The sequence below is a fragment of the Mesocricetus auratus genome, unplaced genomic scaffold (assembly GCF_017639785.1).
Source record: "Mesocricetus auratus isolate SY011 unplaced genomic scaffold, BCM_Maur_2.0 Super-Scaffold_100010, whole genome shotgun sequence".
Lineage (NCBI taxonomy): Eukaryota > Metazoa > Chordata > Mammalia > Rodentia > Cricetidae > Mesocricetus > Mesocricetus auratus.
This window is the reverse complement of record NW_024429194.1, coordinates 63,557,925-63,585,544: the sequence shown is the minus strand read 5'-3', so window position 1 is coordinate 63,585,544 and position 27,620 is coordinate 63,557,925. Positions and strand designations below refer to the sequence as shown.

The window sequence follows — 27,620 nt, the reverse complement described above, 5'->3', positions numbered from 1 at the left end:
CTTTTATAAATTGCCTTGGTTATGGAGTTTTGCCACAGCAACAGAAAAGTAACTAAGAAAATGACATATGTTGACAAATTGGAAGTCTTGAGTGCAAAGCACTGAATATACAATATCTCCAAGATGGCAGATAAAATCACTTGCCACACCAGCTTGGCAACCTGAGTTTGATCCCCAGGACCCATGTAAAGGTAGAAGAGAACCAACTCCAGGAAGTTGTCCTCTGGCCTCATATGCATTGTAGCATGCAACCCACCCCCAATAATTAATAGTTTTTATTTTTGTTTATTCTGTAACTTTTATGACAGTCAGTGTATTTAAAATTGTATTAATAGTGCTGATGACATATTTATCTGTGTCTACCAATATTGGTCACAATTTGTCACGTGTACCACATTTTACATGTCTTCATCTGCAATGGACAGTGAGTATGGAGCCGAGAGGACGGGTTCTCTGTTGGATTTCTTAAAAGTATATTTAACATAACAAACATCTGCTGGATGGTCCCCAGGGTGGTTAGCTTGCAGTCTCAGCTCTACTAACCTGCCTCTGTGGCTGTGTTAGAAATCAATGGGGTGAAAGGTCGTTGGTAAATGCCTGCCATGGAAGCATGAGGAGTTTGGACCCCTGGTACCCATATGAAAGTATGGCAGCACACTTCTGCAAGGTGGACCAGTCAGCTGAACTCTAGGTTCAATAAAGATAACTTTCTCACAAAAATAAGGTAGAGTGCAATCAAGAAGGACCATTCAATGTCTCTCCTGGCCTACACACACACACACACACACACACACACACACACACACACACACTGGCATAAACATGTACAAATACTACACACAAAGTATACCTTAAAATGACTCATATATTGTCCTGGTTAGTTTTGCCCACTTGACACAGGCTAGGGTCATCTGGGGAGAGGGAAAATGCTGCCAAGCCAGGTATGGTGGTACATGCCTTTAATCCCAGCACTTGGAAGGCCAAAGCAGGCAGATCTCTGAATTTGAGGCCAGCTGGGACTACTTACTTTTGAAGCTCTGTCTCAAAAAAATACAAACAGTGCTAGAGAGATGGCTCAGTGGTTAAGAGCACTGCCTGCTCTTCCAGAGGTCCCAGGTTCAATTCCCAGCACACACATGGCAGCTCACAACTGTCTGTAACTTCAGTTCCAAGAGATCTGACGCCTTCACATAGACATACATGCAGGCAAAACACCAATGAACATAAAATAAAAAGAAATTAAAAAGAAATAAAACATGCTAAAATGTAATTGAAATGTCAGCTTTATTTTCCTATTTCAAAAGTATGTAATATTTGTTGCATAATAAAATGGGAAAGCACAAAAGACCCAAGGGGTTTGATTTAGAAACTGCCTATTATCCCATTCCAGGGAAACGTCAACCTTTAGCACAGTTCCATTCATCAGCATTTTCCTATGTATTTTTTTAAGCATAACTCAGATACCATGATTATATAAACTCATATCCAGCTTTTTCAATATATCATACTATTTCCCTCATATTAATAAAAATTCTTTGTAAATACAATTTTCATTAAAAGAATACGCCTTCCTTTGTTTTTGCTTGTTTTTTGAGACAAGGCTTTCTCTGTACAGCCTTGGCTGTCTTGGAACTTGTCCTGTAGACCAGGCTGGACTTGAATTCAGAGATCTGACTGCCTCTGCCTCCTGAGTGCTGGGATTGAAAGTGTGTGCCACCACACCCAGCTTAGTGAAAGCATATGTCATAAAAACAGACTGTAGTGTATTTAAACACTCTAATAGCAAATACTTCGCTAGCAGAGTTAGTGTGAGGAAACACACAGTCAAGGCCACTGTTTCCTAGAAAGGTTGATCTTGAGAACCCAGGAGGCTATGCAGAGCTTTGGTGAGGCTGGGAGAGGCAGCAGCTCACAGGTCCTGGCCCAGACACTCCAGCTCGCACAGAAGGAAGTCTACATCAGCCTGGGTCAGTGTGGGGTTGGCCACCACCATCCGGAAGAAGTTGGCCCGGGTCCCATGGGGCTGGTAGCCAATCATCATGGAGCCCTTCTTCACCATGCGTTCCTTGAGCACAGGCGCCACCTGTGGCCAATGGAGGGAGCGCTGAAGCAGCTGGTCTGGCTGCCTGGACCACCTGGCTCCATCCAAAAGCTGTCTGTCTCCCCATATCCTGCCGCCTTCAGTAGCAGGCTCACTGCTCACACCCTTTCCACTACATGCAACATCTCTGCCTTGTACCACCGTCTCCTCTCTCCAAGAAAACTGGGGCCAGGAACATCTCCAACCCGGCTCATCTCTGATTCCCAGCACTGCTCCTCCAGGATCTCAAGCCTTCATCCTCAACACCTTCTCCTCTCTTTTAGCCTGACATAGTTTGACCTGCACAATGCGATCTAGTAGTGGTCACTTACAAAAACACCTTGAGCACAAGTATAAATAAATGATTTCCCTTCTGCAGTGACAGCCCAGGAAGGCAGGGGACCCATGCCTCTCCAGGTTACTAAGGTATCCAGCACTAACCCATTCTTAGGGATGAGGACATAACATATCTCCCTGCCTCCAAAAGCACGTCTGGGATGATCTTACTGGGTTCTGTCCCCATCTCAGTGGCAAAGCTACTCCTGATAGGCCACACAGATGCCTGTGTGCCGCACACTGGTGATCTCCAGTAGCACCCTCTGTCTCCTTACTTTCCAGAAATCTTTCTCTCGACCTGCACTCCACGAAAAGAGAAGACAAGAGCCGGGCGGTGGTGGCGCATGCCTTTAATCCCAGTACTCGGGAGGCAGAGGCAGGCGGATCTTTGTGAGTTCGAGGTCGGGCTGGACCGATAGCCTCCGAAACAATACAGAGAAACCCTGTCTCGTAAAAACCAAAAAAAAAAAAAAAAACAGAGAAGACAAGAGGGTGCTCTCCTACACCTGCCATCTCAAGAGAGGCTGGGACATGCTATACCAGGCACAGCCAGCAGAGAGCAGAAACGCACCAGTGGCATAGTTCCCTGAATTAGGTCACCCAGAGGGCAAAGCCTACCTGAGACAGCCTTTTGCTGTAATCTGGACTCTCCTTCTTCCCCCTCAGGCTGGGAGGCACAAACCAGAAGCACACATTGACGAACTCAGGCTGAGGGGAGGATGAGGAAGGCATGAGCTGAGGAAGGCGTCGTTCCCTGTCTCCACTCCTGGACCTTTATGAGGCTTCATGGGGGGTGGGGGCATGCAAAGGATCCAGGAGTCCTACCTCCATGACCAACTCAAATCCTTCCCGCTTTTTTATCTCCTCCACCAGGTACCTGGGGATAAGAGGGTCAGAGAGCACACATGGGGGAAAGGTAGAGGCAGGGAAACAGGAGACAAGAAGGCACCAAGACTGGAGATGGGGAGAGGACGAGAATGGGGTCCTTCCACACCTACCGGGTGAGAGCAAAGGCCTGGTCGATGCGCCGCTCCAGCCCCTGCCCACCCTGAGCCTTCCACATGAGCCACAGCTTCAGACAGTCCACACGGCGGCCACACTGCACCACCTTGTCTCCAGTGTCCAGAGCCACATCATAGAATTTGTCCTGCTGGAAGAGGTAGCTGGCCTGGGACCCGTGGCAGCGCTTGAGCAGGTTCTGTGGGGAGGGAGCTGTCAGAAACCTTCCTACAGTGCCACATGGAGGGGTCTCAACTAAGCCCACCCTGTCCTCTCTCTGCAGCTAGGCAGCTCTCAGTACAACTGCCAGCCAACTTCCCTCTGGGTTGCTCCCAACACCAGAGCTCTCCCCAAATTCTACCCAGGACCCCTCTGACCACAACTACAAGCTAGAAAACCATTCTGTCACATGAAAACAAGCCACTGGGCCCATGGGAGCTCAACACAGGGTTAGGGTGGTCACAGAGACTTGGTTTCAGTTGGGAGGGTAAAGGAGCACATTCAGGCTTCAGGCCCTGATTCCCCTGGGTGAGACAGAGAAGCTAGGGCTCCATAGAGAAAATGAGGGATGGGGTCTGGGAGGATGGGGTCTGGGAGAAGGGCAGGCCCACCGAGGTGTCCCGGAGAAGAAGAGCAGAGCACTGCAGCCCCGCACCGAGAAGCTTGTGAGGGTTCCAGGCCACAGAGTCAGCCCTGGGTGAGACAAAGCAAAGCTGGGTCAGTGGTTCCTCCTCCAGCTGCCCAGCAGAGCCTTCTGCCCTCCAGACACCCAGTAAGGGCGACCCCTTCCCCAGCAGCCAGGGAGACTTCCCATGCCTGCCCTCTCTCCAATCCTCTACCAATCATCTTTCCAGTTCCCATCGCATCCACTCCATTTCCTCATTCCAGCCCTCCCCAGGCTGCCTAGCTTGTGACTATTGTGAGGGCCAAAGATTTGAAGGGAGGGATTCGGGAAGGAGGTATGCACCTCTGGATCCCATGCAGGAGATGCCTGTGTGTCCGGGACAGCAGGACGCTCCCACCCCAGGCGGCCTGTAGAGCAGGAGGAACAGCGTGGGTCTTGGCTTCAGTGGAGCCCACCCTACCCCCTCGACTTGAGTCTCACTCACATCCACATGTAACCATAATCCGTGACGCTGGCAAACATCAGCAATTGCATCCAGGGGGTCAAAGGCCCCTAGCACGGTGGTACCAGAGGTGGCACTGACCAGAAATGGCACAGAGCCCTGTTGCCAAAAGGTAGAGGAGAAAGAAGCTGTAGTCACTGTTAAAGTTGCTCAGATGCTAGTGATAGACCCTAAGCTCTCTGCACCCCTGTCCCTAACACTGTATCCACCTCCCCTGCAGTCTGTAGGCAGGGACACCAGGAGTCACCGGTACAGCAGAACCTGGGTCTACCTATTTCCATGGTTAGTGCACTTTCACTTTTAGTGTTGGGCTGGGGAGACAGCTCAGTCAGTAAAGTACTATCTTGCAAATATGTGGATGTAAGTTCCATCCCCAGATTCTATATCAAAGAACAAAACAAATACACACACACACACACACACACACACACACACACACAAAACCTAAGCATAGTAGCATGAGCCAATAAACCCAGCTCTGGGGATACAGAGATAGTCAGGCCCTGGGGCTTGCTGACCAGCCAGCCTAGCTTAGCTGGTGAGCTCCAGGCAGTAAAAGATCATCTCAAAAAGCAAGATGGAGGGCTCCTGAGGAGCAACACCTGAGGCTGATGTTAGGGTTCCACATGCATATTAGTGCACATGCACACCCTACACATGGAAACTTCTACACATGCACACCCTACACATGGAAACTTCTATACATGCACACTACACATGCACACTACACATGCATACCTCTACACATGCACATTACACATGCACACCTCTACACATGCACATTACACATGCACACTACACATGCATACCTCTACACATGCACACTACACATGCACACCTCTACACATGCACACTACACATGCACACCTCTACACATGCACACCTCTACACATGCACACTACACATGCACACCTCTACACATGCAACCACTACACATGCACACCTCTACACATGCACACTACACATGCACACCTCTACACATGCACACCTCTACACATGCACACTACACATGCACACCTCTACACATGCACACCACTACACATGCACACTACACATGCACACCTCTACACATGCACACTACACATGCACACCTCTACACATGCACACTACACATGCACACTACACATGCATACCTCTACACATGCACATTACACATGCACACCTCTACACATGCACATTACACATGCACATTACACATGCACACTACACATGCATACCTCTACACATGCACACTACACATGCACACCTCTACACATGCACACTACACATGCACACCTCTACACATGCACACCTCTACACATGCACACTACACATGCACACCTCTACACATGCAACCACTACACATGCACACCTCTACACATGCACACTACACATGCACACCTCTACACATGCACACCTCTACACATGCACACTACACATGCACACCTCTACACATGCACACCACTACACATGCACACTACACATGCACACCTCTACACATGCACACTACACATGCACACCTCTACACATGCACACTACACATGCACACCTCTACACATGCACACTACACATGCACACCACTACACATGCACACTACACATGCACACCTCTACACATGCACACCTCTACACATGCACACTACACATGCACACCTCTACACATGCACACCTCTACACATGCACACTACACATGCACACCTCTACACATGCACATTACACATGCACACCTCTACACATGCACATTACACATGCACACTACACATGCATACCTCTACACATGCACACCCTACACATGCACACTACACATGCACACTACACATGCACACCACTACACATGCACACTACACATGCACACCTCTACACATGCACACCTCTACACATGCACACCTCTACACATGCACACCTCTACACATGCACACCTCTACACATGCACACCTCTACACATGCACACTACACATGCACACCTCTACACATGCACACTACACATGCATACCTCTACACATGCACACTACACATGCACACTACACATGCACACCTCTACACATGCACACTACACATGCACATTACACATGCATACCTCTACACATGTACACTACACATGCACACCCCTACACATGCACACCCTACACATGCACACTACACATACACACTATGCATGCACACCTCTACACATGCATACTACACATGCACACTACACATGCATACCTCTACACATGCACATTACACATGCACACCCCTACACATGCACACCCTACACATGCATACCTCTATACATGCACACCCTACACATGCATACCTCTACACATGCACACCCTACACATGCATACCTCTACACATAAACACCAATACTACACAAGCACATGAACACATATACACACAAACATAAGCATGTTATTGAAGAGTCGAATACTATTGAAAAGCCCCGTACTACAAAAGTTTATACCAACATGATTAGTAATAATAAAAAAAAACTACCACAGAGAAAAGCCCAAGCACAAATGGCTTCACTAATGAATTCACATTAAAAAAAACTAAACACTCTCCAAAGCTACAGAGAAACCCTGTCTTGAAAAACCAAAAGAAAACAAAACAACAACAACAAAAACTGGGTTGGAAAGACAGCTCAGCAGTTAAGAGCACAACATGAGATGCTCTTCCAGAGGACCCACATATACATAAAATAAATCTCATAGTAATAAAAGCATTGGCTGCTCTTCCAGAGAATCTGGATTTAATTCTCAGGTTCAAGCTCCCACATGACAGCGTGTAACTGTAACTCCAATCTCAGGCGATTTAATGCCTTCCTTGGGCACCAGGCACACACATGGCGCATAGATACACATACAGGCAAATCACACATATAAAATTAAAATAAAAAACAATAGGTAGATACTACCAGTTTACAAACATCTCCTCCTCCAAATCAGAATACATAAAACCAACTAGAGCTGGAGATGGAGACAGGTCAGGGCAAGAACATTTACCTGAGGCCTTAAGTAGAATCTCCAAGACAAACAAACAAAAAGCAAACAACAAAACACATTAGCCAACTGTGTGTGCACACAATGGAACATGACCACAAAAATAAGACTAAGAAGCAGGCATGATGGTGCACACCTTTAATCCTAGCTCTTGGCAAGCAGAGGCAGGCAGAGCTCTGTGAATCGGAGGACATTCTGGTCTACACAGAGAGTTCAGGACAGCCTGAACTACATAATGAGACTGTCTCAAAATACAAAAGAAACTAAGAAAATGGTCTTCTGTAACCAGGTCTGGTGGTTCTAGCTGATAACCGAAGCTATTCAAGCAGCTGAGGAGGACTGTCATGTTCAAAACCAGCCAGGGGTACAAGGAAAAACCCTGTCTCAAAAAACATCAATCAATAGGTTATTAATTAAGCCCCAAAAGAGAACTCTGGGGATAGTTCGGTAATGGAGCACTCTCTTGGAACATCCAACGCCCTAGATTCAGTTACCAACACTAAACACATACACACCAAAACAAAGATCAGAAAAGTTCAAGGCCAGCCTGGGTTACATGGGACTCTGTCTAAAAAAAGAGACCTAAATATAAGAACTTAAATTATGCTGTGTGTGGTGGTGCAGGCCTTTAATCTCAGCACTTGATAGGCAGAGGCAGGTGGGTATCTTTGAGTTCAAGGCCAGCGTGATGAGTTCCAGGCCAGCGTGATGTGAGTTCCAGGCCATTGAGGGGCTACTACTTAGGCACTGTATCAAAAAATAAGAACAGGATAAGGCATTGGCGGCACCCACACCTTTGATCCCAGCACTAGGGAGGCAGAGACAGGCAGATCTCTGTGAGTTTGAGGCCAGTCTGGTATACAGAGTGAGTTCCAAGACAAGCTCCAAAGCTACAGAGAAAACCTGTCTCAGAAAAAAAAAAAAAGCAAATAAACAAACAAATAAATATTAAAAAATAATGGAAGCTGGATAGATGGCTCAGAGGTTAAGAGCACTAGCTGCTCTTTCAGAGGTCCTGAGTTCAATTCCCAGCAACCACATGGTGGTTCACAATCATCTACAATGAGATCTGGTGCCCTCTCCTGGTATGCAAGTACGCATGCAGGCAGAACACTGTATGCCTAATAAACAAAGCTTTAAAAAAATGTGAATTATAAGGAACTGGATTCAGCAGTTATGAGCACACTTGCAGCTTCCAGCAGATCTGAGTTTAACCCCAGCACCCACATTGGATGACTTATAACTAACTAGCTCCAGATGATCCAATGCCCCCTTCTGGTCCCCATGGTTACTGCACTCACTTGCATGCACACCCACACACAGACATACATATACAAAATTAAAAATAAAAATGAACCTTTAAATTTCTTTAAATAATTAAAAGTATAAGATACTTATGATAGAGCCGGGCATTGGTGGCGCACGCCTTTACTTCTAGCACTCGGGAGACAGAGGCAGGAGGATCTTTGTGAGTTTGAGGCCAGTCTGCTCTACAGAGCAAGTTCCAGTACGGCCTCCAAAACAATACAGAGAAACCCTGTCTGGGGGAGGGGGGGACACAAACAAATAACAAAAAAAGATACTTATGATATAAAAAGAAACTTTGTGCTCTTTGGTTATTTTAGATAGGATATCCTAAGCACAAGGAACCAAGGCAGGGGTGGGGTGGGGAGCAGGATGGCCAGGAGTAACCGTGTTTCCATCATGTGTGATGATTTGTGTTTGACCCCTGAGCCTCACATGGTGGGAGGGCAGAGCTGACTCTCAAAAGCTGTCCTCTGACTCCACATGCACACCGTGGTACATGTACTCAAGAGGCTGAAGCAGGAGGATCACTGCAAGTCTGAAGTCAAGTTGGGCTACACAACAAGAACAACAACAACAAAAAAAACAACAAAAAAACAAAAAGAATGGAACTATCAGTAGTTTCACGTCTGGTTAAGAATCCTCCAAACTACAAGCAGAACACTAGGGTCCCCTTATGGCTTTAGTGTGTCACTGTAAACTATTAAAATAAGAAATGTAAACCAACTGTGATGCTTGGGGGCTGGTGACTGGGCTTTACTGGAGATCATCAGGGGGCCCTTGTGGTTGACCACCAGCAGTTGAGTGAGGAGGAGAGGCCAGAGGAGACACTCACACCTGGTCCCCATCTCTTCCATGTTACGTCCTGTACTCATCTGGTGCCCACTCAGCAACAGCAAGGCGGCCACCACCACAGTTAAGCCTTGAACCTTGGACTAGAGCTGAGAGCCAAAGTAAACCTCCCTTCTTTATTAAGTGACCCGGCCTCAGGTACCCACTACACTAAGTAGAAGTAGACTGACCACAGGGTCTCAAGAGGTAGTTGTCCAAATTATCCACAATAGCTGGACCGCAGCAACAACCCAGTGTTTACTGCTGGTGAATGGATAGTCAAATCACAAATACATATGATAGAAATTAAGGGGTGTGGACTGGAGAGATGGCCTAGGTGTTAAAGAGCACTGGCTGCTTTTCCAGAGGCCCCAGGTTCAATTCCCAGCACCCACATGGCAGCTCACAGCCGTCTGTAACCCCAGTTCCTGGGATCATGCATCCTCACACAGACATATATGCAGGAAAAACACCAACACACATAATAAATAAATATAGATAAATCTTTAAAAAAAGAAATTAACGGGTTTTGTTTTTGTTATTGTTTTTTTGTTTGTTTGTTTGTTCTTTCAAGACAGGGTCTAACTATGTATCCCTGGCTGTCCTGGAACTCACTCTATAGACCAGGCTGACCTCAAACTCACAGAGATCCGCCTGCCTCTGCCTCCCCAGTGCTGGGATTAAAGTTTCGTGCCACTACAGCTGGGCAGAAATTAAGTTTTAACACACAAACTTTCAAGCATACTCAAACCATATCCAAGCCACAGTACTCTGGATTGCTCTTGACAAATGCGGGGATGCCCCCTGGCCATTGTCACAGAACAGAGTAAAAGCAGATCTGCACACTTCCAAACGTCCTCTGATGACTGAGAGAGTGGAGTTGAAGGCAGAACCTGCCCCAAGAAAGTCCACCTAGATGAGGAGGGATGAGTGGGGAGTGGGAACATTCTAGCAAGGGAAGTAGGCTGGCTCAGCTCTTCAGCTTCAGTACCAGACAGCCGGTGCCTCTGCCCAAGCTCAGGATGTTCCTGTCTGGCCACAATTCCGCCACCGCCTAACGCATTCCATTTCTCCCTTCGGTCTCAAGCATGGTTTCTGAGGGCGTCCTGCCCTGCTGTTCTCTCACTTCTGGACTTGATCTTTACCAATGTTCCTGTCTGCCTCCCAGCACAGAAGACGTACAATTGTTTTATAGGGATGTATGAGTGTCAGTCCTCCTTACACTAATAAAAATAGTCTATCAAAATAAAATGAGCGGGGTGGAGAGATGGCTCACTGCTCTTGCAGAGGACCCAGGTTCCATTCCCAGCACCCACATGATGGCTTACAACCACCTATAACTCTAGTCTCAGGGAATTTTACATCCTCTTGTGATCTCTATTGGCTCCCAAACACACACACACACACACACACACACACACACACACACACACACACTCTCTCTTGTGATAGGAGATATCTATCATGATGACAGACACATGTCTGATAAGCATATGACAAGCTCTCAACACCATTAATCAAATAAGGAAAGAGAAATCAAACTACAATGAGATCTCTTCACACCCACAAAGAGGCTATAACCAGAAAAACCTTGTGTCACAGGCCTTGTAACCCTAGCTAATGGAAGGCCAAGGCAGGAGGATCCTAGGTTCAAAGAAAGCCTGAGCTATAGGCTCCATTTCTAAGAGCCAACACAGAGGACTAGGACTACTGCTCATTTGAGAGAATGCTTGCCAAGCATGCATGAAGCCCTGGGCTTGATCTTCGGCACACCCAAAGCAGGTATGATGGTGCACATCTGTAATCCCATGACTCAGAGGAGGATCAAAAGTTCAAAGTCATCCTAGGCTAGACTAGCACCCATCCACATGGAAGCTAACAACCACCTGTAACTACAGATCCAGGAAATCTGATGTCACCTTCTGGCCTCTGCAGGCATCAGGAACTCAAATGGATCACAGACATACATGGAGACAAAACACCCATACACATAAAAACATAAAGAAATAGCTTTTAAAATATATACACACACATTGTTCTAAATAGCAAAAACAGGCTATTCATTCTGTACAGTGAGTTGAAATACAAATTTCATGAATAGTGGAGGTATTTTTATGTCATCATATTCCTATCTTATTGTTGTATTTGGCTACATTGTACTCTGGTGGTGGTCATGATGGTGATGACAACATCTGTGTGGTGGTCCACACCTGTAATCACAGCACCAAGTAAGGTAAGGCAGGAAGATCAAGCTTGAGGCCAACATGAGCTATATACTGAGTTCAAAGCTAAAGCATGCTGTACAGCAAGAATTTGTCTCTAAATACAACAGTGGCGGTGGACAGCAGCTAATGTCTATATAGTGTATCCACGTCCAGGAGCTATTCTAAGCACTCTACACACGAATTAACTTAATCCTACAACGATCTTATACAGTGACTTAATTTCACAGAGGAAGAACTGACCAAACAGACCTGTCGTAATTTATCGTATCTACCAATGGGTATTGAGTGGTTTTCATACTTTGTTCCGGCAAATGCTCTCATGCACAGAATTCTCTGAGCTTGTGATAATTAACAACAATTCCCTGAGCAGAGGGACTTTGAATCTGCAGGCAGATATACTTAAAATCCGTGCATGGTACCAAACACGCCCCACTTGGAAGTAAGAGGTAACGGTCCACTGCTCTCCCATGGCAGCAAGCCCACGCATCCTCCGCAGTGTCTCCCTGTACTAACACTCAGTCCACAGAAACCTCTCATGCTACGTATGCTTCAGGCACCTATCACTGTCCCCACAGGGTTGCTTAGGACTCCCTTAGAAATTCAGAATCCAACCCACCTACAAGTCTCTGCAGAGTCCCTGACACTAACAGGTGTGGAAATAAAGGAGAGACCTGAGGACTGTCCCTAGCAGGGAGAGCCCACCCCACTGCCCAGTGACCTCACTCACCTCAGCCTCGGCCAGACTGATCTGCCTCTCCAGATCCTCAGGGATCATTTTCCCTCTGAAAAAGAAAACTGAGTGAGTGGAGGAAGTACAGGAGAGGTCACCTGACACGGCTGGGTAAGACGGAAAGGGCAACACAGGGGCTATGGCACAGACTGAGACCTCAGAGCACAGGGTGGGGACGCCGGTGGGCACGGAGAAGCAGGAGTGGAAACTGAAAGAAGCGTAGGCAGGAGAGGTGCACCAGGGACAGGAGCCTGAGGCCAGAGCATTCTGGAAAGTAGGTGACAAGCTGTGCCAAGCGGGGCCAGGGCCGTGTCAGCAGAAGGACCTTCACCTCTCATCAGCCTTGATCACTCGGACACTGTCAGTGCCAAGTCCCAGAAAAGCAGCTCCCTTACTGATGGAGTAGTGACACTGTGGGAGAATGCACAGGGCAAGTTAGCGTGGCTGGAGCTGGGGCCCAGAAGGTGCTAGGGCTGGGGAGGGCAGAGGCTGGTAAAGGCCATGTGAGCTGCAATCGAGGGGACCCTGTGGCCAGGGCTTTTAAGTGTTCATGTGAGGGGATTATGCTGGATCTGAGTTCAGCACACTCAGGGCTGGTGCGGCCTGAGATTCTGCATTTCTAGTAACTTCCCGGCTGATGTCAGTGCTACCGGATGGTGCACTGTCCTCACAAGTGGAATCGGTGTCTGCTGCACTTGTCTTATGCTAACTCCAGGATGGCAAGATGAGTATACATTCACATTTGGCCTCCTTGGAAGGAAGCCTACCCCCTGGAGGGCAGTGGAGGCCGGGGAGGACAGGAAGACGACTTGTAGGGTCTCTGACTGAGCTGGCTGAAGATTAGACTCAGGAGTGAGGGTTAGGCCTGTGACTCTTCCCTACCTCCTTTGATGTGAAAAGGGCCAAGGGTGGCAGTGCCCGGAGGCCTCTTTGCTTGCAGTCTGGGTAGCGCTGATAGCGGGCCAGGTTCATGGCATACATGTTTGAGATGGAGCCACCTGTTACAGGGAGGGGGGGTAGCAAGAGGGAGAGGTGGTGAGTCAAGACCAGAGTTTCTTTCCCCAGATCTTTTCACCCAGAACTGATTAGAGAGGCAGGCATCACATTAGCTCCCAAGCCATGAGTTCCCAGGATTCACAAATGGCACAGGCTCCAGAACAGACCCAGGGTCAGAAGACGCCCCAAGCAGCCTGAGCTGCCTAATCACTTTCCCCAGGACAGACAGTCTCCAGGGCATTTCCAGCCAACACCAGGATAAAGGGGATGAGGAAGACTCTCCGTGGGCCAGCCCACTGGACACAGAGAGGAAACAGCCATTGCCCTTCACACTAGTTCCACAGAATAAGAGAAGGATAAGAGGCGACCCCTTACAAAGACGCAAGGGCATTCCCTTTCTCACATACCAGGACAGAAGACCCCATCCCCAGAGGTCCAGCCCACCAGGGCCCGTAGTTTCTTCAGCACCTCCTCTTCCATGAGTACAAACACAGGGGCAATCTCGTAAGTGTACCTGCCAGGGAACATCAGTGAAAAGGCTGAGGTGGAAATACTGCCCAGCTAAGTCAGAGGGCACGGTGAAGTAAGGGTCTCAGGAAAGAAACTGGTGGGGCCACACAAGAAAACAGTGGCGTCGGGAGGCACCAGGAGGTTGGAGGACAGAAGCCCAAAGGACAGACAGGAGGGAAAACATTGTCAAGAGGCATCTGTAGAAAACAGTGGTAAGGGGCAGAAACCATTCTCCTCTCCTACCCAGATGACTCTTCCCCAGCAAACCCAAGTCCTTTGTAGACAGAAGGGCCCTAGATGGCTCACTGGCTGGTGTTGAGGCTTTCTGTGATGATGCGCCCAGCCAGAGCATGGGGGTCTAACCCTGAGAAGAGCTGGTTGAAGAACCGGGGGTGACCTGGAGAAGGGGAGCAGGCAGGGGTCTCAGGGTGGAATGGGTACGGGGGCCAGAAACCCCTCCCACCAGGCTCTCAGGCACACCAGTCTTGACACTGTAGTGAATCACATCCCGGCAGCGCTCCAGGATCCGCTCCTGAGATTCGCCCTGGCTCTGCAGCTCCAAATCCAGCAGCCGCTTGAGCTCTTCAGGCTCCTTCCACTCACAGACCTAGGAGGAGTGGCCAAGACGAAGACAGATCTTAGACGGTGGCTGAGATCCAGTCATAACGTAACAGATTCGAAGCATCACCAACTTGCAATCAAAATAGGTCAAGAATGTTTTCTTTCACGAGTGTACACCAAGCAAGGGGAAATGAAGGACGTAAGATCCAGAGTGCAGATCTGGAGGCACACATGGACATGGGAGAACTCACTGGAGTCAAGTTTACAAGATAGTGGGCAGGAGGAGGAAGGATATAAAGCCCACCTTCTCCGAGGCACTGGTCCCTTTCCGAATGGCCTCATCTACAACAATCCCAAACACGTCCCGGAGCAAGGTCTCCACAGCCATAGGGTCCCCATCCAGGGCAGTGAGTGGTTTTGAGGCAGCCATCAGGATGAAATCTGCAAACAGAGTGGAACCATTCCTCATTCGGCCTATGTGCCACACCCGGACCCAACAAGCAAGACCTTCCACCTGGTAAGGGGCCGAGGTCCTGGCTAAGTAGATGAGGGCAGGTGGCAGCATCAGGGAGAAAGCCAGTGGCAGCAAGAAGGAAGGAAAGGCAACCGATGCTAACTAAGCAGGATCAGTGGTCAGTCTACCTGGGGCAGAGACGTGACACTTACCTTTCTGCTCAGGTCTGTGACACCAGGTGAGCTGGTGACAAGGCACACAGTCAACGTTTCAGAATCACAGCACCAAGAAAGCAGAGGGAGTAGGGTAAAGCCAGCAGTCACATGGCCATGGCATAACTCTCATGACCCTTGCCCGAAAGAGAACTTTCAAAGATTTGGGACAGGGACAACCGGTTAAGTGCCCTGAATAATCATTAGCTGACGGAAGAAGGCTGGGGGCATGAAAAGCAAGGAAGACAGGTGGCACCTCACCTCAGGGAGCAGAGAAGGGTTCCCGCTGGGACTCTATGCTCCCAGGGAAGGGAAGGCAGAGACGCCCAGGGAAAGGTTCGGGAAGGGCCTGAGACGTGCAACTTAAGTCATTCTACCTCTGAGGCTTTGCAAAACTATCCTTGTTTCTCCCTCTAATTCTCTCTCTCTCTCTCTCTCTCTCTCTCTCTCTCTCTCTCTCTCTCTCTCTCTCTCTCTCTCTCTCTCTCTCTCTCTCTCCCTATCTCCCTCCCCTTCCCCCTCTCCCTGGCATCAAGGTTTCTCTGTGTAGACCTGGCCATCCTGGAACTCATTCTATAGATAAGGTTAGGGAGATCCGACTGTCTCTGCCTCATGAGTGCTGGGATTAAAGGCGTGCACCACCACCCCCCAGCTAATTTTCTTTTTAAGGTTGCATGTAACCCAGGCTGATCTCCAACTTGATATGTGGCCAGCAGTAATTTTGAACTCCTCATCTTCCTGCATCTACCTCTCAAGGGCTGAGATGAGCCAGGAATGAGCCACCATACACAGTTTATGTCATCCTGGGACTCAGACCCAGGACTTTGTGTATGCTAAGCAAGTACTGTACCACCTAAGCTACATCCGTGCCCTAGCATCCCCCACCCACTCTCTCTTTAGATGGAGCCTTAGACATAGCCCAGGCTTGCCTTAAAACCCAAATCTTCCTACTTCAGTTTCCAAGTACTGTGATGAACAGGCCTATGTGATCAAACCTCCTCTGTCCTGGCTTCTGAAGTCCTCTCCCAGGAGGCCATGCTGAGGAAGTACTGTGTCATACAAGCATGATCTTGCCATCCATGCTGGGAATGCTGGAGGACATGTAACAACAGTACTCCAGGGCCTGATGGAGCCCGAATCTAAGTGTCCTGGGAGGCTGAAGTCTGGGAAGATCTGCAATGGAATTGAAGCTGAGACTTGAGTCTGGGCAGGAGAAACAGCAGGTAAACAGGAGGTGCACTTGACGAAGGCCATGAGGTAACATTGGGATGAGCAAGACTGGCTCTGACTCAGGAAGAAACTGACCAGCGGGGATGCGATGCGGGAGCAGAGCTGAGTGGGTTATGGAAGCCTTAAGCATCAACCAGACCCAGGAATCTAATTTTACCCTGCAGAAAATGAAGTCACTAAAGGACTTAAATTGAAGCTGACAGCTAGTTGTGCTGGTTCAAGCCTAACCACAACTGGGAGTAGAGGCAGGAAGACCATGGCAAGTTCCAGGCCAGTTAGCAATACATACAATGACCCTGACTGTAAAGACAAAAACAAAACACTGGAATGGGAAGGGGAAAGATGAGCAGGGCGATAGTGGCGCACACCTTTAATCCCAGCACTGGGAGGCAGAGGCAGACAGATCTCTGTGAGTTCAAAACCAGCCTGCTCTACAGAGCGAGTTCCAGGAGAGTCAGGGCTACACAGAGTAACCCTGTCTCAAAAAAAACATAACAAACAAACAAAAAAACGCACATGAGCTTGAGGCCAGCCAAAACTAACAGAAAGCCCCTGAAGAAAGGAAGGAAGGAAGGAAGGAAGGAAGGAAGGAAGGAAGGAAGGAAGGAAGGAAGGAGTGTGGTGGTGATCTATGCCTTTAATCTTACCACTTGGGAGGCAGAGGTCAGCCTAATCTACAAATTGAGTTCCAGGACAGCCAGAGCTATTACACAGAGAAAAATCTCAAAAAAAAAAAAAAAAAAAGAGAGAAAGAGAGGGAGAGAGGGAGGGGGGAGAGGGAGGGAAGGGAAGGGAAGGGAAGGGAAGGGCAAGGGGCAAGTCACACCAGGTTTGGTTACTCTCTGGTTACACTGATTCTGACAATGTCTCTGTTGAAGGGAATGGGAGAATCACAGGTGGCCTTGGAGTTCTGTACTTGGGTGACTGGAAAAGTTATAACCCTAGGCCAATATGGAGGCCAGAGGGAGAAACCTGAATGAAAGTGAGTAAGAGACTTCCAGATGTGTCCATCCAAATGGAGGCTTACTGAGACTAGAAATCTGCCCGGCTTGAGCACCAGTGAGATCCCAGGTTGCTGAATCTTTGTAATGCAAGGATGGATGGGAGGAGAGCACCGAGATCTGAGGAACCCCCAGGAGAGGGCACAAGGATCTGAGACACAGTCAGCTTCCTGAGGGAACTATTCAAATATAATCCAGGTCTCACACTAGCACTCACTGGTCTGGGGAAGTGGGAACACTAGCCAGGACAGAGATGGAGGGGTCAGTTCTTCAGAGTCCCTCTGCTAGCTCCCCCACTGGAACAGTGGCAGACACGGAGTACAAAGGTCAAGAGACTAATTAAACAGCAAACTGGGTGAACCGCATTGTAAAAAGAGAACGGAGTTTCAGAGTTTTTACTGCAAATACTAACAAATGCTCCCTCTGGCACATAATCCTTCTTCTATGTGGTGATATATTATTTATGATTTATTAAGACTTGCCTGAGGGTACAGAAAGCAAAGCCAGCCACACTAGTTAACTACCTTTAATACCACCACTTGGGAGGTAAAGGTAAGACAGATCTCTGTCAGTTCAAGGCCACACTGAGCTAGCTATATGAATTGATCCAGTGCTAAGAGAAACAGCTCACAATGATAATCTCAGCACTTGGATCCACATACTTTAATCCCAGCACTAGAGAGGTATAAAAGATAGGAGCAGGGTCTTCAGAAGTCAGTCTCAGGAGTCTCTAGTCACTTTGAGGACAACATAGCAGTCAGAGTGAATCTGAGGAGCAGTGAAGTCAGGAGCAGTCTGATGATCCGCCCTTTGGTCTGAGCTGAGGTAGAGGTAAGAGCTAGTTGCTTGGCTATCAGTCTCTGGGTCTTTTATTCTTCTATTTTTCTCCACAAACAAAATATGGGTAATCTTACATGAGCATGTACAGAGCTTCCTATTGTTCTTTAATATAACAGCTTCATGGAGATACATTTTACATAACCACAGAACACATCCCTTTATCCAGGGATTAGTATAGCCACAAATTTGAGCAAGCACTGCTACTACCTAACTCTAGAACCTTTTCCTCACCCGAGGGATAAACTCATCAGCAGTCACTGGTTCCTCCCACCCAAGCCTCTAGCAACCACAAATCCTCTTTCCATCTCTACAGATTTGCCATGCTGTGCAGGTCACTTAAAAAGAAGCACCTGGTCGGGTGTTAGTGGCGCACGCCTTTAATCTCAGCAACTGGGGAGGCAGAAGCAGGTGGATCTCTGTGAGTTCGAGGTCAGCCTGGTCTGCAGAGCTAGTGCCAGGACAGGCTCCAAAGCCACAGAGAAACCCTGTCTAGAAAAACCAAAAGAAAAAAAATTGTAGCATGAGCCAATATTTTCCTCCTTTTCTTTTTTTTAATATATTTATTTATTTATTACATATTTATTTTTAAGATTTATTTATTTATTACATATACACTGTTCTTCCTACATGCCAGAAGAGGGCACCAAATTGAATTGTAGATGGTTGTGAGCCACCATGTGGTTGCTGGGAATCAAACTCAGGACTCCTGGAAGAGCAGTCAGTGCTCTTAACCTCTGAGCCATCTCTCCAGCCCTATTTTCCTCCTTTTCATGACTGGTTCATACTCTTTGTAGGTACATTATGTACTTCATTTGGCCATTTATAAATTCCTAAATATTCCAGTCACTGTTGCCATTTGGCTATGATGAATAATGCTGCTATGAATGTTTGTGTACAAGTTTTTGTGTGGGCATGTTTTTAATTTCCCTGAGAACACACCTGGTGGTAAAACTGCTGAGTCACATGCTAACTAGGTTTAACCTTTTGAGGAATTGCCAAATTGTTTTCCAAAATAGTTGCCCTTTGACAGTTCCAACCAATAATATATGAGGACACCAGTTTTTCTACCTTCGCAGAGCCTTGTCACTGCCTTTTTTACCAAAACCATTTGCATGCTTAATAGGGACCAACACTCATAAAACTTGAAACAATGTACAAAAATGTTAGGTCAGCAAGATGGCTCAAAAAGTTAAAGGTGCTTGCCACCAAGACCTGAATTTGATTGATGGACCTCACGTGATAGATATAGAGAAATGACACTTGTAGAAGTCATCTTTGACCTCTACACATGCACATGCATGTACATACACACACACACACACACACAGTAAATAGGTGAACAAATAAACAAAAAATTTAAAAATTACTTAGACTGTAAGACAGCTAAAGGTTCTTGTCACCAAGCCTGATGATCTGAATTTGATCCTGGGAATCCAAATGGTAGAAGGATTGATTTGCAGAAGTTGTTCTTGGACCTCCCCACAAAAAAATATATAGGCATGTACACAGGCAAACTCACTAAGCATACTCACTAAGCAAAATTAAGAATTACATTTTTAGCCAGGTGTTGGTGGCGCACGCCTTTAATCCCAGCACTCGGGAGGCAGAGGCAGGTAGATCTCTGTGAGTTCGAGACCAGCCTGGTCTACAGAGCAGTTCTAAGACAGCCTCCAAAGCAATACAAAGAAACCCTGTCTTAAAGAAACAAAACAAAGCAAAACAACAACAAAATTACATTTTTAAAATGCCCTAGTAAATATCCAGGCCCTTAGTTTCAGCAAGACAGAATAATACAGAGCTTTTGAAATTGAGGAATAAAAACTTTTGAAATGGAGGTGTGTGGCTCAGTGCTAGAGCAGATTCCTGCTGTGAGGCCATCCCTGATTTGACTCCCAGCACACACACCACACACACACACACACACCACACACACACACACACACACCACACACACACACACACACCACACACACACACACACACACACCACACACACACACACACACCACACACACACACACACACACACACACACAGATTAAATAAAAAGTCATCTCAGTGCTAGAGCAGATTCCTGCTGTGAGGCCATCCCTGATTTGACTCCCAGCACACACACCACACACACACACACACACACACACACACACACACACACACAGAGTAAATAAAAAGTCATCTCAGTGTAGTTTTATATAAGTGGATCAGTAGTTTTTCTGAAATAATGACACACTTCAGACTCCCACTGCCCCATGCTAGCAGAACAACAAATGGTCTTCTGTTTGTCTGTCTTAACTCTGTGTTGCCCTGGCTGGCCCAGCACTCATGAGTTGAAGCAATCCTCCTGCCTCAGTCTTGTGAGCACCGAACTTAAGGTGTAAATTCCTGTGTTCAGCTTTGTTTTGCTTCATGTGTGCAGTGGTGGGGATATAGCACAGGTACTTGGGTTCAATTCCTAGCACTCACATTGACAGTAATTACAGTGGCAGGAGATCCAGGACTCTCTTCTGGCCTCCTTGGGCACTGCACGCATGTGGTGTACATACATAAATGCAGGCAAACACCCATACACATAAAATTAGATTTAAAAAGTCAGACAGTGGTGGTGCACACCTTTAATCCCAGCATGCAAGGGGCAGACGCAGGTGGAGCTCTGTGAGTTTGAGGCCAGCCTGGTCTACAAATCGAGTTCTAGGGCAGACTCCAAAGCCACACAGAGAAACTCTGTCTCATAAAAACAAAAAGAGAGGAGACAGAAATGAATGAACCTTTCAGCCAACATGCTCCGTATTCAGCTAGCCCTCATGTACCTCTTACACAGACTAGGGTCCCCAAACCAGGGAATGGTACCACCTACAATTGACTGGGTCTTCCTGTGTCAATTAACAGTCAAGATAATGCCTCACAGACATGTCCACAGGCCAATATGATTTACACAGTTCCTCAGAGGAGACTCTGGTATTCTAGGTTATGTCAGGTTGACAAAGCCAACCAGCAGAAGAGCACCCCCAAATTGAAAAAAAATTATACATCAATCTCATTTTACTTATACCATTAAAATAAAAGTTACATTAAAACACAAAAAGATTGAGAAGGGTCTGAGTATGGTAGTGTGTACACCTTTACAAATCTCTGTGAGTTCAAGGCCAGACTGGGCTGCATGGTGAGACACTGTCTCCAAAAATAAATAAATAATGAGGATGATGATGATAAAAATCGTTAAGGAGGGGCTCAGGAAGTAGTTTTGTGATAGGCCAGGCCCTCAGTTCAATCCCCAGCACCACAAAACCAAGAAATTCCAAAGTATATACATTACCAGGCTCAAGGACTGTCCCTCGAATATCATTCTATTTCCCAACTTCTTTACTCACTATCATCAAAGGTCTAAGGGAAGGCAAAGGGAGCTAGAAGGCTTGTTTCTATTACTCAACCCATGCTGGCTCTGAAGAGAATGGGTTCAGTTTGTTCAGCAAACACTACTTCTGTCGCTTGGCTGGCACTGCCCCAGGGGCTGTATGTATCCTGTGGGTTCCAGCTAGCAGTCAGCAAAGGAACCTATCATGCAGACTAAAGGCAAAATCATGTAATGGAGTGTAGGCACTCACACAGAAAGGCAGGACTGTGCAGTCTGGACAGACTTCCAGGTAAAGCACAGATGATGTCTTTCAGGTGATGCTGGCGGGGAAACACACTCATCAGGAATCATCACAGCACTGTTTGCTTAAGTGATGGAGTGATACTGTTACACAGAGAAACCCTGTCTTGGAAAAACAAAAACAAAAAAAGTGATGGCGTGAGCCTGAGAGAGGCTGACTTAGGGAACTACCCCAGAAGAGTCTTGCCTGAGGGCAAAGAGATCTGGACAGTTAGCTACTTCCAAAAGTTCTTTTAACTGGGCTTATTTTAGAAAGTTAACAAACTGGAACCTTCAAGATGGTGCAGCAGTTAAGGCCCTTGCTCTAAAGCCTGGTGAACTGAGTTCTTCCATCCCCGGACCCACACAGTAGAAGGGGAGAACTGACTCTCAAAAATTGACCTCTGGTTTAACAGTGGTAGACCACATCTCTAATCCCAGCGCTTGGGAGGCAAGGGGAGGTGGATCTCTGTGAGCTCGAGGCCAGGCTGGTCTATGGAGTGAATTCCAGAATAGGCCCAAAGCTACTCAGAGAAACCCTGTCTTGAAAAGAAGAAAAAAGGAAGGAAGGAAGGAAGGAAGGAAGGAAGGAAGGAAGGAAGGAAGGAAGGAAGGAAGGAAAAGAAACCCAGTTTCAAAAAGACAACCCTTCTCCCCCAAAAAGGAGTTGTAGGCTGGAGATATGGCTGTGTTAAGAGCACTTATTGTTCTTGCAGAGGTTTGGTTCCCAGCATAGAACCATATAACTCCAGTTCAAGGGGATCCAACACCCTCTTCTGGCCTCTCAGGGCACTGCACACAAATGATGCACATATATACATACATACATACACACACACACACACACACACACACTCACACACACACACACACAGGCAAAACATTTAGCCACAATCAAATACTCTGCCTAAAATGCAAGAAGATAACTACCTAAGGATATCTACTGTTGCATTATTACTGTCTTTTTGTTGTTGTTTGTTTCTTCCCCAAGACAGGGTACCATAAAGCCTGTCCTCAAACTCACTATGTAGCTGAGAATGACCCTGAAGTTGTGATCCTCCTGCTGAGGGGACTTTGCCAGCTCAAGCATGGCAAACATGGCTTTGGCAGGCCTTGCCCTTCTCCCTCATTCCCTCTGCCTTGCTAAAACCGTACAGTATTTTCTTGAAGCTAGCCACCAAGGTTCAGCTATCAAAGTATTGAAGTCCAGCAATCAAGGACCTCCTTTGTCTCACCTGATTAACATGACCAATTAAAATTAAACACCTAATCCTAAGATGGGGTCCCCCCCTTTTTTTTTGAGACAGGGCTTCTCTGTGTAGCATTGGATGTCCTGGAACTCAATCTGTAGACCAGGATGGCCTCAAACTCACAGAGATCCCCCTGTCTGAGATTAGCCTCCCAAGTGCTTGGATCAAAGATGTGAGCCACCACCACTGGCAGCCTTGAGTGGTTTTTGTTTTTTGTCTTGTGACATGTTGTTCAGGCTTCTGAATTTCTGGGCTCAAGTGATTCTCTTGCTTCAACCTCTCAGGCAGCTGGGATTATAGGTGTGTATCATTCACATAGCTTTTTTTTTTTTTTTTTTTTTTTTTTTTTTGGTTTTTCGAGACAGGGTTTCTCTGTGGCTTTGGAGGCTGTCCTGGAACTAGCTCTGTAGACCAGGCTGGCCTCGAACTCACAGAGATCCGCCTGCCTCTGCCTCCCAAGTGCTGGGATTAAAGGCGTGCGCCACCAACACCCGGCTCATTCACATAGCTTTTGTCATGAAACAATTCTTAAAGCATGAATTCATTCAGATGTCAAACATACACTCTCTGCTGAGTTTATAACCTAACACTCCAGGTGGAGGCAGAAGGAACTTAGGAGACTCTGAAGTCAGCATGAGCTACAGAATAAGGTCCTAGCTCAAAATCAGGAAGTAAAATATACTGTATGGCACATTACAGGTGATCAGAAAACATGCACTGGGTGAAAAAATATTTGTTATGAACTCAGAAAAAGTGTCTCATGGAATAGAGTTCACCAAACTGGTAAGGACTGGGGGTGGTGGGGAGTAGCAGAGAGCTCAGTAGCAGACAGCTTCTCTAGCTGTGCCCAGCTACAGACTCCATCTATCCCCAGCACCCAAAATATAACAGGGGCTGGAGAGGTGGCTCAGCAGTTTAGAGCACTGGCTGCTCTTCCAGAGGACCCGGATTCAATTCACAACAGCCACATGATGGATGGATCACAACAGTCTGTCACTCCAGGTGGCTCAGTGTTTCTAATGCCAGTTACTAGGTATCCTACGCCCTCTTCTGGCCTCTAAGGACACCAGACACTCAAGTGGTACACTCAAGTGTTATACAGGCAGGCCAAACACCCATACATAGAAAAAAATTTAAATACATAATAATAAGGATGATTGGGCTGGAGAGATGGCTCAGAGGTAAGAGCATTAGCTGTTCTTCCAGAGGTCCTGAGTTCAATTCCCAGCAACCACATGGTGGCTCACAACCATCTATAATGAGATCTGGTACCATTTCCTGAAGTGCAGGAAGAACACTGTATACATATAAATAAATTGTGGTGATATTTTAAAAAAAAATAAGGATTATTATCTTCTAGAAAAAATTAACCATTTTTTAATATTTTTGTATTCTGTAGACTGGCAATGGATAAGCTCTTTTTTTTTTTTTTTTTTTTTTTTTTTGGACACTGGGTATCCTGGGCTGGTAGAACTTGCTATGTAGATCAAGTTGGCCTTGAACTCACAGAGATCCACTTGCTCTGCCTTCCAGGTGCTAGCATTAAATGTGTTTGTCACACTTGCTTCTTTAATTTTAAAAGCCTTATTTGTTTACTCTGTGTGTGTGTGTGTGTGTGTGTGTGTGTGTGTGTGTGTGTGTGTGTGTGTGTGTACGTGTCTGACAGGTTGAAGTGCCTGTGCACACTTAGGTCAGAAGAAGGTATCCTAAGTCCCACCTATCATTCTGCCTACTCCTCTAGAAGCAGGGTCTCTCTTGCCACTTGCGGCTCCAATTCTCTGTTAGGCTGGAAACCAGCAAGTCCCAGGGTCCTCCAGTTTCCACCTTCCTCAGAGTTGGGTTTACAGGCATATTCCCATCAGGCCAGGTTTGTTACCTGGCTAACAGGAGCCAAGATTTCCTCAAGATTTCCCAGCAAGCACTCTTTATATACAGCTGGGTCATCTCTCCAGAGCCCTAATTTGTTTTAAAAACGTTCCTGGTGACATTTGTCTCCGTTTTATGTCGATTTTAGGATGACCCTAAGAGAACATGGAAATTTCTTTATTGGTCTAAAACGTGCAGGTCTATGATTAGGAAACCTTACCTTTTGTTCATTATAAACTTTTTTTTTCCAAGCTGGGCGTTTGTGGCGTACGCCTTTAATCCCAGCACTCGGGAGGCAGAGGCTGCGGGTCTCTGTGAGTTCGAGGCTAGCCTGGTCTACAGAGTGAGTTCCAGGACAGCCTCCAAAACAATACAGAGAAACCCTGTCTCGAAAAAACAAAAACAAACAAACAAACAAAAAAACAACTTTTATTTCTTCGATTGAGCCTTGTAGTCTCCTAAATTCACCAGACAGCAGCCAGACTAGAAACTAGAACTTAAGTGGAATTCACGTTTCCTTCTGCTAAGAGTGCACTTCCATCTTTTAGCAGGACCCCTCTCTAATGCTAAAGTGCTCAAGAATGGGCTCAATGTTCCCCTTGACAGATGTAGCCTGGCCCAGGGAGCGACATGCATGTCTAAGTCTCCCACAAGACTAGTCCACCGAAAGGAAAAGGGCGGTCTTTTCCTGCAAGGAAGCCTAGCATAGATCACCTATGATAGGGAGGCAAGAAACTAAGGAGTCTGGCTCGGGGCACAAGGTTGCGGGACCGGCTGCCTTGGTTACTTCGGAAACGTCTCCCAGACTCATACTTGGATTGTGGTTTGGTATGTACCGCAGGAGTGCGCAAAGATTGACCTCTTCTCCCAGCCGACCTCACAGACTGCTGCAGGTCTGCGCCGGAGAGCAAGCTCCAGAAACACAAAGTTGACCAAGTTAAATGAAAAAGATCAGGAGTACGAACTGTTCTAGCGTCTACCTGGGGCTCCGGACTTAGGAGCGACGGGAGAGATGCAGCTCTCCCAGGAGCCAACCAGCTCACCTAGCGAACCTTCTCAAAGAAGGCTCAGCCCCTGAGGACTCGCGGATAGAGCGCTGGTGTCTGCCCTCAGCCAAGATGGCGGCCACGGCGCCTTCGCGCCACGGCGCACGCGCAGCCCTTCGCACCCTCCTCCTCCGGTCCTGCCGACCGCCACCCCTCCCACTCGCCAGCTGCAGCACTCTGCGCGTCCCCAGCCTCACCCCTTTTTGGCGGTCCCCCCTCCTGTCCAGGCTGCCGAGCCCGGAAGTGGATGTGGCCGCTTGGCATTGAAGACGAGGGGGGAGGGAGAAGTGCTTCCGGGGAAACGGGCCCCGGGTTGGTGTTTGTAAACTTGCCTCGGTCCCGGCGCGGGTAGCAGTGGCCGCGGACTTGGCACCGGGTGCTTGGGGCCTGGAGGAGGCGCCGCGCGGCGGAGGAGACGGCGGGAGGCTGCGCCGGGCAGGTAGGCGCGCACCGCGGGGAGGCAGCGTCGAGCAGGCTGGCGGGCGGCGGCGCCTCGGCAGCTTGCAGGCCGTGGGGCGCCGCGCGCGCGAAGGGGGAGGGGAGCGCGGCGGAGGAGGGGCGCGCGGCGGAGGGAGGGAGGAAGGGTGCCGCGAGGGGAGGGCCGCCCCCGCCCCGCCCCGCCCCCCCCAGCCGTCGGGGTGAGGGGGCTCGCTGGGAAGGGACGCGAGCACGAGCGGGAGCGCGCATGTCGCGCGCGGCTCGGCGGTCCCGGGCTCTGCTCTGGGTCCGCGCGCTGCGGCTGCTCGCAGAGAGCATGCTCGCCCTCCACCTCAGTCTCCAGCCCCAGCTCCTCCGCGGCGAATTTACGTACCTTCGGGCGGACTCGGAGTAACGCTCACTTGTGGGCACTGCTAGTCGGTGTCTACCAGACACCCCGGCCCGGCCGGCCCAGCGCTGACCCCCGAGCTTCCCTCCTGCACGGCTGTGCCAGCGTCTGTGGAGTGCCAGCTTTGCAGGCCGGCCCACTCGGCACAAAAGCCCCAGAGGGCCTCCGCCCCCTTCTTCCGTTCCTAAGATGGCAAATCCAAGCACTAACTCTGTTGGCAGATTCTCTTTATAGGAGACCCAACTTACTTTTACTCCTGTTGGCTGCTCCTCCCGACCCAGGAGGCCAGTTTCTTCTACTGACCTAGAAAGAAAGCTCTTGACTCATGTCCTCCTTTGGAGCTTCAGAGTGCGAAGCAAAATAAGTTGGGAGGGTGTCGCTCGTCGTATGGCCTGAGGATGTTACGCTTAAGGACCTTGTCTCCCTTTCTGGTTTCAGGTTCCTGGAGCAGACCCAGAGCTTCACCAAGAAAATTCACCTGGAAAACCAAGACTGATAGACTCTTATTCCTTCAGACAATAGGCAGAAGTCAAAGACCTCGGATTTTTACAACACCTGTTTTCCCTTTGGAGGACACTAAATTCTTTGAGAAGACAAAGGCAGTT

General features: G+C 47.9%; 1 protein-coding gene across 2 annotated transcripts; it reads right to left on the bottom strand.

Moving 5' to 3' along the window:
- Positions 1-1,267: 1,267 nt before the first annotated feature.
- Positions 1,268-27,454, bottom strand: Csad (cysteine sulfinic acid decarboxylase). Of its 2 annotated transcripts, none has more exons than XM_013111195.3 (15): positions 27,001-27,454; positions 14,964-15,100; positions 14,579-14,705; positions 14,405-14,495; positions 13,996-14,102; positions 13,475-13,590; positions 12,924-13,003; positions 12,590-12,644; positions 4,525-4,641; positions 4,383-4,447; positions 4,027-4,108; positions 3,415-3,614; positions 3,242-3,293; positions 3,035-3,124; positions 1,268-2,083 (listed from the first exon to the last, which is right to left on the bottom strand). In XM_013111195.3, the coding sequence occupies exons 2-15, from the start codon at positions 15,087-15,089 to the stop codon at positions 1,910-1,912; spliced, it is 1,482 nt and encodes a 493-aa protein (XP_012966649.1). In that variant the 5' UTR covers positions 15,090-15,100; positions 27,001-27,454; the 3' UTR covers positions 1,268-1,909. The 2 variants fall into 2 exon arrangements, with proteins under 2 accessions (XP_012966649.1, XP_012966650.1); XM_013111196.3 differs by lacking the exon at positions 27,001-27,454 and adding an exon at positions 26,522-26,644.
- Positions 27,455-27,620: the final 166 nt, after the last annotated feature.

Coding starts and splice junctions, on each gene's coding strand:
- Csad (XM_013111195.3), bottom strand. CDS start 15,089: ATGGCTGCCTCAAAACCACTCACTGCCCTGGATGGGGACCCTATGGCT. Junction 4,642..12,589: donor TCAGTCTGGCCGAGGCTGAG/GTGAGTGAGGTC, acceptor TTTTGGCAACAG/GGCTCTGTGCCATTTCTGGT. Junction 3,615..4,026: donor TTCTTCTCCGGGACACCTCG/GTGGGCCTGCCC, acceptor CCCTCCCCACAG/AACCTGCTCAAGCGCTGCCA.